Raw genomic sequence first — 13943 nt, 5'->3', positions numbered from 1 at the left:
ACACATTCTATGATAGCTGGGACTTCGTCGCGTCCCTTTCCCAGTGTGACTTCCTCGAATTTCCCTTATGGAGAAAGTGTCTCAGGATGCCAGCCCTCGATAAGGCCAAGCAAGAGGAACAGTCCACTTGAGGCCAGAGCTAAAAACACAGATGTAGAAGGGAACTCATTTAAATGACTACAACCAGAGCCTGATATCCCTGCCGGGCCAGCCTTACCGACTGTAAAAATGCAAAATTAAAGACTATGGATCCTCATCAGACTCTTAACATCATTACTGCAGATACCAGGTTTCCTCATTGTCAAATTCCCAGTAAGTGTGTACAGAGTGAGTCGATGTACTAAACATCTACTAAGAGCACATGGAGTGACAGGTAGGGAAGAGGAGTCAGTCTTCTGTAGTTCACCATCAGATTCCTGTATTTAATACACACCTACCGAGCACTTTCTATATGCCAGGCTCTGTGCTAGGTGTTGGGATAATGCAATGCCTACTATTTATTGACAGCTAACTGCCAGGGACGGTGCCCAGCACTCTAATAGGTAACTTGCTAAATCCTTAAGACAACACTACGTACTAAGGGTTATCATTTCCCCTTTACAGCCACTGAAAGGGACGTGCAGAGAAATTAGTGAAATTTGCTCCTGTATTTACCATAATGGAAAGGCAAGGAGCACGCTTATGGTCGAGGGGAGGGACATGCCAACAAATAAAACAGATACTATTTCAGAACATAACGAGAAGTGCAGTCAAACTCTTCTAGATCACTTAGTCTTTGCCTTGATTCTTGAAATTCACTTCCGCTGTTTCAGAGTAGGGAAAAGATAGATTTCTGATTTGTCTGACAAATCCGAGCCCTTGTCTCTACCATGCACGTCCCTCATGGTTGTGTGGTTGTGATCTGGCTCTCTTAGTGATCCTAAATAATTTACAGGAAATTACATTACCTCAGTTGCAACCATTGCTACTGCACTTGTATCCCACTATTTCATTGGCAAGACTTCTCCAGCCTATGCAGAAGCTAGAGAAAAAGCAGAGACAAGCTCTCAGTCAGGGTGATGTCCTAAGATCCCCTCATCCAGATTTTGGATCTGTGCTAAAACAGTCATTGTTAAAAGTGTATATTCCTTCTACTGAGTTGTATAGATTACTTAGAGTCTGGCCTCAATTTGAGTACTTTCTTTCACTGGGATACATACGTTCCTGTGTTCCTAAACTAGAGAAAACATTTCTGGAAACAAAGAAGGAAGGAAACAAGAAGAGGTCTTTTCGCTCCTGGCTTCTAATCTAAAATTGACCAAGAGTCCCATCACATGAAACAATAAAGAACTGAAAGCACAGCACACCACTTTTTTTTTTTTTTTTTTTTTAATCACAAGCTAAAAAACATGGAGAGGAAATCCAATCAAACAGCCTTCCCCCAACAAAGGGTGGCACTTTGTATATACAAACTGGTAACAGAAACGTCACGGAGAGTTAGACCTTTGTCACCAACGCTAATTCTTTCAAAATGCCTCGCAGTAAAGAACACTAACTGACAGACAGGTTGGGCACAGCACAGAGCCAGTGTCTAGGAGACGAGGTATCCTCAAAGATTGTAAATTTGCAATCATAGTTTCGCTGGTTGACTGGAAGCCTACTGTGGAAGAGAATGCCCATGTTTCTTCTTCCTTTATTCCCCTTAATAACAAAAGCCCTGAATTTTAAGTGAAGCATGGTGACTGAATTCTCCAACCCCTGATGGACTGGGAGTACAAGTAATGAGCCCAGCTCCCCCGTCCCCCCTCGGAAGCAAGGCTGAAGACAAGTGCTGATAGCAGCTGCCCCCAACCCTCCACAACTCATCCCATATACCTCTGCCTTATAACACCTACTACATTTAAAAATCATTTTCATTACAACAACTAGCGAATACAAAAATTTGTGGCTGGCTGTTAATCATTATTGCAACAAAAAATAGATGGCAACTGCTTAGCAGTCAGGCACTGAATGGCCAACGAACAGGTACTGCAGCCTGGAGTCCTGGTGACCCTGAATGTGCTGTGGCACAACTTTTCATCAAAGTACTGCCTGTGGTAGCTTGGGGCAGACCAGAGCATGTAGCTAACTCTTGGGGGACAGTTGAGGGAAAAGGGAAGTGACTTGTCCAAATTAACATGCTCAGGGGCACCTGGGTGGCTCAGTTGGTTAAATGTCAGACTCTCTCTCCCCTTCTCTCTCTCTCTTTTAAAACAGACAAATAAACAAAAGTTCATATGACTGGACTAGACCTAAAGTCTGGCTCATCGTTCATTTAATTTTAATACAAAAAGTGCTCCTGATGCCCTATGACAAATGTCTCTAACATATGCTCTCCTAATGGGTGTTTAGCTCCACTTCTGCCAAAATAAAATGTATTTCCACAGGATATGCAAATATTAAAACATTGTCTATTAGATGAATATTTTCTGCTTTCATGTGCATCATAAATATAAAGATATATTTCTTTGGGAATGTAATAGATAAAATTAAACTTAATAACTTCTCATTCTTAGCATTCTGTTACTTATTCACTAATAATGATTTAAAAGAGAGCTGGAGGAATGCCTGGGTGGCTCAGCAGTTGAGCGTCTGCCTTTGGTTTAGGGTGTGAACCCAGGGTCCAGGGATCGAGTTCTGCGTCGGGTTCCCTGCATGGAGCTTGCTTCTCCCTCTGCCTCTGTCTCTGCCTCTCTCTCTCTCTCTTTCTCTCTCTGTCTCTCATGAAATTAATTTTAAAAAAAACAGAGCTGGAAAATGATCATGGTAAGTGCTTTTGCTCTCTCCCACCCTCCACCAAGGTCACTCCTTCCCTCTCCCCCTTGCCCCTGTCATCAGTCAACAGACACAGTGCTGTTCCACACTAGGCCTCCACTTGTTCTCAAAATCTTCTTCAACCCATCCTCTGGACAGTTCTCCTTATTAACAGAGTCATCACAGATGAGAAAGGAGGTTAAGCCTATTTGGCTTAGGGTGGGACCAGGAGTATTCAGATTTAGTAGGTACACTTTTAAGATACAAGTTAAAATTTTACAGCATACAAGAAGGCAGATGTAAAAGCAATGATTTAACAATCTTTGCAAAGTCAGCCAAGGACTCCTGCCTCTTCCTTCTGACAAGGACTGGTCTATATTAGACTTTCCATGAGTGCCACCTACTTGAGGTCCAAAGGTCTAAGATTTCAGGGCAGTTTTCTAGGACCAGAAAACACCTTCATTTTAGCAACCAACAGCAATATCCATACTCTGATCTGGAAAGCCATGAGATTTGAGAGCAAATGTTCAAGAATAATACCAGATAAGATTTTGCAATTGTTCTCAAAAAGCATTAGGGGCGGCAAAGTACTGCATTCCACCACCATGACTCCCTCTTACACCTATTTCCAGAAGAGCTGGAAAACTCATCTTTGAGAAGCGAGGAGCCATTATCATTCTTTGCATTTCACCTTGGCATTTTGGCATTCATCTTGGAATTTCTTCCCACCCTCTTGTTGTTCCAGGTTTTCACTGTGATTATGGGCTGTTAATGCCATTATTTTATTATTTCAAAGGAAAGAATGTTCTATTGCTTTTTGGAGGAATATTCAGCAACCCTTTGATAATTAGTGTTTTTAAGCGTATGCCAGTTTCTATTTTTCCTTTTCCTCTTAAATTGCAAGACTCTAAGTCAGTATTCCAAAATCACTTTTTGTTTGTCTTAAGATTACTTTGACAGCAGCTTTGTCAAAATTATTTACAAAACTAATCAGGAATGGATTTTTTTTCCTCTAAATCAGTCAAATTGATCTCTCTCCTGAGATCAAATTTATACCAGGAAATATGTGAAAACTAACACAAGCTAGAATCACAGTTTGAAGAAATCTTTTAAAAAAACTATTGAAATTTTACATTCTGGATGGATTTCGATGCTGAATAGAGTATTTCAAACATAATCCTAGCTGCCTTGTACTGTAATACTATAGCTTGAGAAACAGGGAACAAAAACATTAAATTTGATTCAGTTTGGTTTTGTGCTTTTGATTAATTTGAGAATTACAAATTGTTGCCTATATTTTATGCCACTTAATATGAAAAAGAAACTGTAAGATACATATACAGATTGCAACCTTTATGAAACTGATGGCCAGGCCCCGAAGTAGCCAGCTACCTAGATGAGGGACACTAAGAGGCAAGAGCCTCTAGCCAAGTTCTCTAAGACAGAGTGCCACCAAGATTTTTATGAGAGCAGCAGCAGTTCATCCTGATGATGTGGAATTGGAGGCAAAAGCCCTGTAGGGGCAACTCATTTGTTTTTGTTTATGCAACAAACAAGAATGCTAACTCTGTAGATATGGTGCGCTTTTTAAACCAGTCTTCAACTAGTAAATCAATGGCTCGTTTTGGTATAAATGTGAAGCGGACCAAAAAAGGATTTAGAGTATCTAGATCCATAGCTATTTTGTAATCTTCAGGCATCAGTTGAATGACCCCCCCTCCTCATTAGTCATATGCAAAATGCAGAAGTTGGGTTATTTCTATGGTGTGAGAGTAGGTTAGTAAAGATAGATAGCAGAGGGCACTGAATTCAGGCAGACATAGGTTACAATTTCAGCTCTGCTGCCTTTTCTGTCTTTCTTTTTTGATAAATAAATAGAAAGTAGGAATACCTACCTATCAGAATTGTGAAAGTTAGATGGTGAGTAGAGATGAAGCTCCTAGCACACAAGGAATCATGGCAACTTTATTACTGCAGGTTGAATATTGTACATCCCTGCAAATGGCCTCTCCCAACCCTGTTCTTTTACCATAATCATATGCCTAATCCTCTACTCCAACTGGACCTCCTTCAGTCTATGCAGGGCTAGACGACACCTATGAATCCATGAGCTGGAGAAAAGGAGAAATAAAAAAAATTGAGCAATAAATTGTAGGATAGCACAGAATATGATCTATGTTTTTTTTTCCATATCATTATTTTTAATGTCCAACGTTTATAATATGAGGGCCAGAGCTTTCTCCCCAACTCAAGTTTATAAATTTTCTTTTTTTTTCTTTTTTTTTTTTAAGTTTATAAATTTTCGTTTGGCTTGTGAGGCCAATAGGGATACTTCTTGTTGTCTAATTTTGTTTCTGGGAAGACATCATTCAGGTCCTCAATGGTCATCTGATCAAATGGAATTATGTTCTTCATCTTCTCCAGCTCTTTTTCATATTCTTCAGTCCTGGCCTTTGAGAGAGACAAAAACTTAGCACAGCTTTTCACATCTTTTTTCTCAGCATCCACCTGGACAGTGTGTTTATCCTCTGGCACAGGAACCTTCAGGGCATTAAACTTTTTCTCAAAGTCGTCTATCAAGCCAGCCTTTGCCACATTGGCCTTGTTGTAAGCCCAGTCGATAGCAGGTGGTTTCTCAGGAAGAGTAGCCAACCTGGAGGTAAGCGTCTCATTCCTAGGTTTCAAGGAGTTGGCAATGGCCTTCTGATTTCGGGATATGATCTCCCCAAAAGCTACCCAGTAAATGGTTTTTAGAGCAAGTTTTTGCCCGACCATCTTGAGATCCTTCACCAACCCCGGCGGCCCACAGTCCACAGCCTGATCTATGTTTGAAAAAAGCATTTCCCAGTATCTTTTCTCAGCCATGTCCATGGCAATAATTCTGTCCATCCATTCATTCATGAATTGAATAAGCATTGATTAAACTTTGACTATGTGCCAGATCCTTGTCCATGTTCTCAGACCTACCTCTTTCCTGAGCCAATGTAAGCTAAAAATCCATTTATGAGCTAAAGTGGGGAATTTTTTTGGTGCCAATTATTATGTGATTACAATTTTCTCATTTCCCAACACCAAGGAAGCTTTTCTTTATTTACCTCCAGACTATTACATAGCATATGGTTTGTTTTTTGGATATTTTCTTCACACTTTCCTAATTAGATAAATTTTGTCTTCAAACTCCCTATTTAGAACATATTCCAAGACTGTGTCCTGGTTACTTGCATTTTTAAAATTCAAAAGATATCTATTCAAGTTTCTGTGATTTTTTTTTTTCTGCTAGTCAGATCTTATCCCCATTTCTATTTATTTTGAAATGTGCTGACACATCATGGGAATTCCAAAGCTCCCAATATTGGGGAAATTGCCACTTGAAAAAAAGATCTATTCAGCGCTCTCCTAGGTCACTTATAAAATATTGTGTTTAAGATAGTCTAGCAGCGATGAGACATAGATCTAACCCTCAATGTATCAGTGACGCGTTGTGAAAAAGAAGATGAGACAACTCTGGCCCTCAGTTTCCATGTCTTGAAAACTGGGAAATAGTATCTTATTTTTCGATGAGAGTACTGTGCAAAATAAAGTTAGATATATGATAGAACCTTGATAATTATAAAGTGCCCTATAATAAATATTAACAATTTGCATCTCACCTGAACTAAACTATACCATTAAAGCCGATTTGTATCTGAGTACTGGAGAGAATGATGAGTTGGAATAGATTAGGGTTCCTAGTGAACCCAAATAAAACAAGACAAAAACTCACGTCAGAGAAGTGCAAGGTCAAGGATACTAGCAAGTGGGCCTGATCCAGGGTCCCTCTATTTGCCCTCACAGAAGGGTACCCTGTGCTATAAGACCAGATTCAGCAGCCCTACTAGGGTCAGGAATCTACTAGAACCTTAGAACCATAGGATTCCTGCTTTTTATATACTTTTTCTTGGAGGGATGGAGAAGAGGAGGCTGTGCACACTAGTACTCACTGGACAGTCTTCTTTCCATGAAAGGAAAGATTCTTCTGTGCCACCCCAATGCCTGCATTTACAAACCATTTCTTTCTGTGCTTTTGGGCCTTCTCAAAGCTTATCAGCTGGCCAACTTCATCTGACCACCATGTCCCCAAAGGCCTTCAGGAAAAAAGAGGAGTCAGGCTTTGCCTTCAGCCTCTGAGAGGTGACAGAGGTTAGATACTGAGTGTAATCAGTGGGGAAGACAAAGAATGCTGGCAACTGTCCAGTGAACATGACACATGGCAGAGACAAAAAGACACAAACCCAGGTCTGACTCTGGGATAAAGCAGGTTATGAAAGAGTTCTCATTTGTTCATTCATTCAACTCTTAGGACAGACATGGTGAGTCCTAGCTTAGAGGCTGGCATGAGCACTATATGTAAATTTTATTTGAGGTGCACAGAGTAGGTTGTTAACAAATTTGCATCTTTCCTTTTGCTCCAATCTGCAAAGTTGACAATTTCAGAAACAGTAATGTGGGGAATAATTTTGATCTAAGAAACGTAGTGGACCTAAGGCCTGCCTGAGCTCTCTACTGCTTCTTGCCCAGCCAACTTCAGGTCTCTGCATACTATGATCCAAACTCCAAGGAATCAAGATGGAAGGTAAAATATTTAATATGCCGTATTTTTCAGACGTTGTTCTTCCAAAAACATTTCCATTGATATTTATATCTTATAAATATATCTCAAATATATTCATGATTTGTCATTAATTAGAAAGTGGAGTATGCTTTTTGCTTAATTTTTAAATAGTTTTATATCTAGAAGTTTCAATTTGCTTTAGATCTTTTAGTTAATATTAGATCTTTCTCAGATGTTTCTTTTTTGTTTTCCTGAGTAAACCATGTAGGTAGGAATATATTCACAGTAATAAGAAATTTTCAGAGTGACATTTTTTTTCTTTTTCCTTTTTAACATTTCTGTTTCACATTTTTATACTGGTTTCTCTGCTGGTCTTTGGTCAGCACTGAGCATGATTTATAGTTGCAAGCATTTCCTTTGTAGAAAACTGAAATTTTTTCTATGCCTGGAAAATGTGTGTGTGTTCTTTAAGACAGTGCAAAAGAGAAGCCCTTTTAATGCGCAGATACTCTGATGGAACTCTGCAAGTCAGAATCATTGCAAGGTTTACCAGGATTATCTTGCAGTTTATATCTCATAGTGGGGATGTTTCCACTTCTGGGAAATGCATAGTGTTCATCAGGATTCCGTGGGACTTGAGGGGAGGGAGGTGAAAACAGTCCGCCAAAAACCAGTTAGGATCCGTCATGACTTACCTCTCCTCAGTGTATTCTTATTTCCCAAAATCTTCTAGCCCATTGATGATTAAATGCTTTATTACTGAATTGAGGGTTTTTTAAAACATGTTTACCAGTTAATAATAAAACACAGCTCAGGTTTTAAACAAAATTTAGCCCTCAAGGCCGTCTATAACTCAGTACTGCGACAATCTGAAAATTTTATAAGAACCTAATAAGATGTGGGAGGTTGGTGCACTTTTGAGAAATGCCCAGAAATGGAATTTAACCCTCACCCCCAACAAATAACCACACAGATGAAAAGGAGAGGTGACACATATATTTAATATAAACCTAATGAAACAATAGGAAAAAAATTGGGGGGCCCTGAGGGGCACCAACTCTTGATCTCAAGTCAGGTCTTGTTCTCGGAGTTATGAGTTGAAGCCCTGTGTCTGGCTCTGCACAGGGTGTGAAGCCTCCTTAAAACAAACAAACAAACAAACAAACAAACAAACAAACAAACAAACAAACTGTAGAAACTGCAGACAAGAGAATACCACCATCCCAACAACAAAAGCATAATAGAAAACTTGCTGCAGTGCTGTCCCTCAATATTAAGATTACAGCTTTGATTGCAGCATAAACAAATAATCTGTGTTTAAGTCACTGTTAAAACAGGAAAAAAAATGAAAAAAGAAAAATATTGTCTGTCTGTACTCATCCCTGCAAGGCACACTTAAAGTTCACTCTAATTCTGTGAAATATATTTTTGAGGAAAATTCAGCTTTTGCAGCTTTTGCCAACTAAACATCAGAAATCTTTCAAGAATCTACAAATGTTTCCAACTCCAGTATTTATTGGGCTTTTTGTAATATAGATGGATACTGCAGAAATTGGCATTGAGTTATATTTAGTGATAGAAATATTCTATAAAATGGAAAGAATGTATTATTTTTTTTTTGATCCGTGAATTCCCCTGAAGACCTGAATTATCTGCAATAAAAAAGCAGATAAAAAATGCTTGGGCATGCAGACTCCAAAATAACTATTTTTCATAAAGAAATATATATCCTTGCAACTTGGTGGATGAGAAGACAACACAATTCCAGGTATGATTTATTTCTTATGTTCAGAGAGCTGAGCTCTAACTGGATTACATTTATTTAAATATCATTGAAATGTCTCTATTTTTAATTTTGTGGCTTAACCCACATGATTCAGGATCCTAAACTATACCTTGCAAGCGAAGCTAACATTCACCTTTTCCAATGTAGGACGGTTAAGTGTCCAGTTGACATGAAGGCCACGTATTGGTGGTATCACTAATGTGAGTATTTAGAGCCATTAGGTTCTATAAATATTCTATGAATATTTTAAAAACCAGTAGACTGGAGTCTCCTAAGATTTTGTGTGCACTATCTACCTCCCTCTATTAATTTTGTCCAAACCTTCTTCATATAGTGAATTTGTAAATATTCTGTAGAGACTTTGTCCATTTCTAGAGAGGATATAACTCCTTTACCCTCTGGGTCAGGAATCCAGTGTCTTATATGAGTTTGCTGCCAAAAGGGACTTTGAATCAGCTATTTGTTATTACGAGTGTCTTAAATGGAAGGCTCCTTAGAACAAGATGTTTTCCATAAAGGAAACCCAGCCATATAATGAATCCTATCTGATTCTTTATTTCATTGGCTTTATCTCTGACTGGAGATTTGCCTTCCTACCCCTAACTATCAAGTGCCTTGTAGTAGAAAATGAGAAAGGTCCATCTACTAATTATGGAATTGATCTGAATTAAATTGCAAGCATACTTTTACAACGGGAGATGTAAAATTGCCTTAGGTTGAGGCCTACACACACAACCAGTGAACTGTTTGATGTGTCACAAAGACAAAGCAAAGGAAATTGAGTTCAGCATTTTGGTAAAAACCTCTTACCAAAATAGTATTTATAAATTGTTGCAGTACCTTTGTGGATGCTGATTGCTTTACATAAATAAAATTCTCCCTTGCTTAGTTAATCTAAATAATTTTTGTATTTTATTTCCTCTTTTCTCTGAAAAACACCAAGAACAAAATATTGCAAGCACTCTTATAAATAGAAAAAAGCTAACAGTGTATTGCAGAGGACAACTTCATAGGCAGAAATTCCTAGCAGTGTTTTTTACCACTTAGGTTTTACAGTAAATTAACAGAAATGATTATATACAATTTTTGTTTCAAGTGTTCTCGTAATGACAAGTATTGTTAACAATTCTAATCTGGCTCCCAGGAAAACTTTACAAACATACAGCTTTTTATCTGTATTTCTTATGTTCAAATTCATGTCTTTCCTTTTATCCTTCTTATATTCTTGAGTGGATGATGAGAAATTGAAATATAAGCCCCCTTGAAATTTTGTGGATTGATTCTGAACAGTTCAGAGCTGCACCTGTGATTGCCCAAAGATTAGAGACAGGTTGAAATTCATGAAGTATATGTGAAAAGCCACTGATGATGGGTACTTGAAAAAAATCAGAATTTTAAAAAGAATTTATATTATAAAGAGGTTATTGAGTTTAAGGAGAAGTGAGGTACATTTGATAGAAGGTAAGAAACCAAGGGATCTTCATTATATAAGTCTAATTCTTGGCATGCTCTAGCTTATTACTGCTTCTTGAACATGCCCAAACATGCCACTGCTTTGGATTTTAGGCATTTGCTCTTCTCCATACCCGGACATTCTTTCCCCAGATATTAACATGGCTCATAGGGCACCTGGGGGGCTCAGCCACTTAAGCATCTGCCTTCAGCTCAGCTCATGATTCCAGGGATCGAGGATTGAGTCCCACCTTGGGCTGCCTGCTCAGCAGGGTGCCTGCTTCTCCCTCTCCCCCTTGCTTGTGCTCTCTCTCTCCCTCGAATAAATAAAATCTTTTAAAAAAATTATGGCTCACTCTGTCACTTTATTTTTTTTGTCACTTTCTTTAGATGTCTGTTCAGATGTTATCTTATTAAAGAAAAATTTTCTACCCTCTTATTTGAAAAGCACATCCCTATCAACCTCTAATTTCCTTCTTAACTTAATTTTTCTTCCTAGCATTGATCATCACTTAATATACATTTTGTTCTCTGCTAGATCCTCAATGCCTTCAACAGTTCTTGGAACTCTGAGATGGGGCTCAATTTATTCATATTGAATAGAGAAATAATTTTAACTGTTATTATATATTATCTAGTGAATTTAGTGTATTACGAATGTTATAATGATACCTGCTAAGTATGTTGTTAGAATAAACAGAGTAAGATGGTTTTGAAGGATATTTGATCCAGGCTTTAAAAAGTCCCCACACATTTTTTTGAAGATTTCTTTCTCCAAATAAACAATGGCTTACTGCTAATTGTATAGTTTATTCTTATTGTACAATCCAAAACAAAAAAAAATATTGATGTACAGGATTTTGATAAACTTTTCTATTTTAATAGTGCATCTCACGAGGTGATTGTGATGTGTCTTGATATTCTCATTACAATTCCACTTCATTTCATAACATATTGTTGTTTGGGGGCCTACTGTACTTCATGTTTAGTGGGCTACTCCAAATACTATGTTGCTCAAGGGCCCTTCTGTTTGATGCAAGTTTTGACAGAGAAACCTTGAATTGTTTTTCTGATCTTCCCGATACATTTAGTTGTAGGTGACACCAGTTGCTATACGTTGGGAACTCCTCAATAGCTATGGCTTCCCTGGAGTTAGCCACAGAGAATGAAGGCTAGAAGTCTTAATGAAGACAGTGACTAATCTAGGGTGTAAATTCTAGAAGCTTTATTGAGCTCTTGCTGTGTATTCACATCAAGGGAAATTGTTTAAGTTCTAAAGCATAATTTGTGGAAGAAAGTTTTCATAAAATTTTGGATGAATTAACCTTTCCTCACTTTCCAGCATCTTTCATAAGCCCTGTTAATTCATACCTCTCCCAACACTATAACAACACAAAACAATAAAAACAAAAGAAAAATATAGTCCATAAAAGAACAGATTAATCTGCTGTCTTTCACTAATTTTTTTAAATTAAAATTTAATTTAAAAATTCAAAAAAATTAAAAATAGAAAATTTTCATTAAAATTAAAAATTAAATTTGGGGTGTCTGGGTGGCTGAGTCAGTTTAGTGTCTGACTCTTGATTTTGGCTCAGGTCATGATCTCAGGGTTGTGAGACTGAGCAGTAGGGTTCTGTTCAGTAATGAGTCAGCTTGCATTTCTCTCTCTCCCTCTGTCCCTCCCGCCACTCTACTTTCTCTCTCTCTCCCTCTTTCTCTCTCTCATAAATAAATAAATAAATAAATAAATAAATAAATAAATAAATCTTTAAAAAATCTCCTCTTTATAAGACGCTGTGAGGGAATGAAAAGGTGAGTCACAGGGAGCAAACATTTGCAAAGCACACATATGCATATGATATGTATGCTTCAAGATATATGATAAAGGATACACATTTAGAATATGCATAGCAGTCCTCCCTTATCCTCAGTTTTACTTCTACAGTTTTAGTTAACCATGGTCAACTGTGGTCCAGAAAGGGATGATCCCCTCTTGTGACCTATTGTCAGAAGTCAGTAGTAGCCTAACCCCAAGTCCCCGTGCCTACATCGTTCCCCTCACTTCATCCCATCACCTAGGGGTTTTATCCTCTCCCATCATCACAGGAAGGCTTAGTACAGTACAATAAGATACTTTGAGAGAGAGAAAGAGACCACATTCACATAACTTGTATTATAGTATATTGCTTCAATTATCTGATCGTATTAGTAGTTATTGTTCTTAATCTTTTACTGTGTCCAATTTGCAAATGTATCATAGATACTTCTGTATAGGAGAAACATAGTATATGTAGATTTGGTAGTATCCACAGTTTCAGGCATCCACAGAGGTCTTGGAACATATTTCCTGTAGATAATGATGAGACTACCATAAAAAACTCTTACAATAGTAGTAAAGAAAATGGGCAAAATATTTTCATAAATCACTAAAATATCTACTGATGACAACATGTCAAAAGATGCTCCCTATCTCTAGTTATCCTGAAAATACAAATTAATGAGATACCACAATGAGCTAACAACATACCCCTATTAGAACGGCTTAAAAAAAAAAAAGACTTACTCCATGAAGTGTTGGCAAAGTTCTTGGGGGAGTTAGAACTGTCATACATTCCTATTAGGAATGCAAAATGACACAACCCCTTTGGAAAATAGTTTGACAGTTTCTTAAATAGTTAAACATAAACTCAGCTCTTCTGCTCTTAGCTATTTACTCAAGAGAAATGAAAGCTTATGTCTTTAGAACAACTTTTACATTGTTAATATCAGCCCTATTTTTATTATTTATTTATTTATTTTTAAAGATTTTATTTATTTATTCATGAGAGACACACAGAGAGAGGGCAGAGACATAGGCAAAGGGAGAAGCAAGCTCCCTGCAGGGAGCCTGATGTGGGACTTGATCCCAGACCCCAGGATCACACTCCCTGAGCCAAAGGTAGATGCTCAATTGTTGAGCCACCCTGGCATCCCAGCCCTATTTTTAATAACTACAAATAACCCAAATGTTCATCAGCAGATAAATGAATAAACAAACTGCTACGTATTATAAAATAGAGTACCAGCCTATAGTGAAAAGGAATTTATGCTGCAACATGCAGGATCTAAATGTCAGTAGAATAACTATGCTAAATAAAAGAAGCTATATAAAATAGGATCCAATATGGTTCTATCTGTTCTAGCAAATGAAAATTAACATATAGTGGTACAAAGCAGATAAATGGTTGCTTTATATGGGAGGAAGGGAGCATGAGAGAGGAGTTACAAAGGGGCAGGAGAAAACTTGGGAATGAGAGGTTTGTTCAATATCTCCATTGTGATGAAGACATAGTGGGTGTATAT

At 37.8% G+C, this 13943-nt stretch overlaps 1 protein-coding gene across 1 annotated transcript; it reads right to left on the bottom strand.

Annotated features, from left to right (window-relative positions):
• Positions 1-5064: 5064 nt before the first annotated feature.
• LOC482600 (ATP synthase subunit d, mitochondrial-like) lies at positions 5065-5547 on the bottom strand. Its single transcript, XM_038558634.1, has one exon. It carries the CDS (start codon positions 5545-5547, stop codon positions 5065-5067), a length of 483 nt encoding a protein of 160 aa, XP_038414562.1.
• Between the last annotated feature and the right edge of the window lie 8396 nt (positions 5548-13943).

Source organism: Canis lupus, chromosome 15, assembly GCF_011100685.1.
Source record: "Canis lupus familiaris isolate Mischka breed German Shepherd chromosome 15, alternate assembly UU_Cfam_GSD_1.0, whole genome shotgun sequence".
NCBI lineage: Eukaryota > Metazoa > Chordata > Mammalia > Carnivora > Canidae > Canis > Canis lupus.
Note: the sequence above shows the minus strand (reverse complement) of the source record. Positions and strands in the feature narration are given on the sequence as shown.

Excerpts from the sequence above, each read along its gene's own strand:
- LOC482600 (XM_038558634.1), bottom strand. The coding sequence starts at position 5,547 with ATGGTCGGGCAAAAACTTGCTCTAAAAACCATTTACTGGGTAGCTTTT.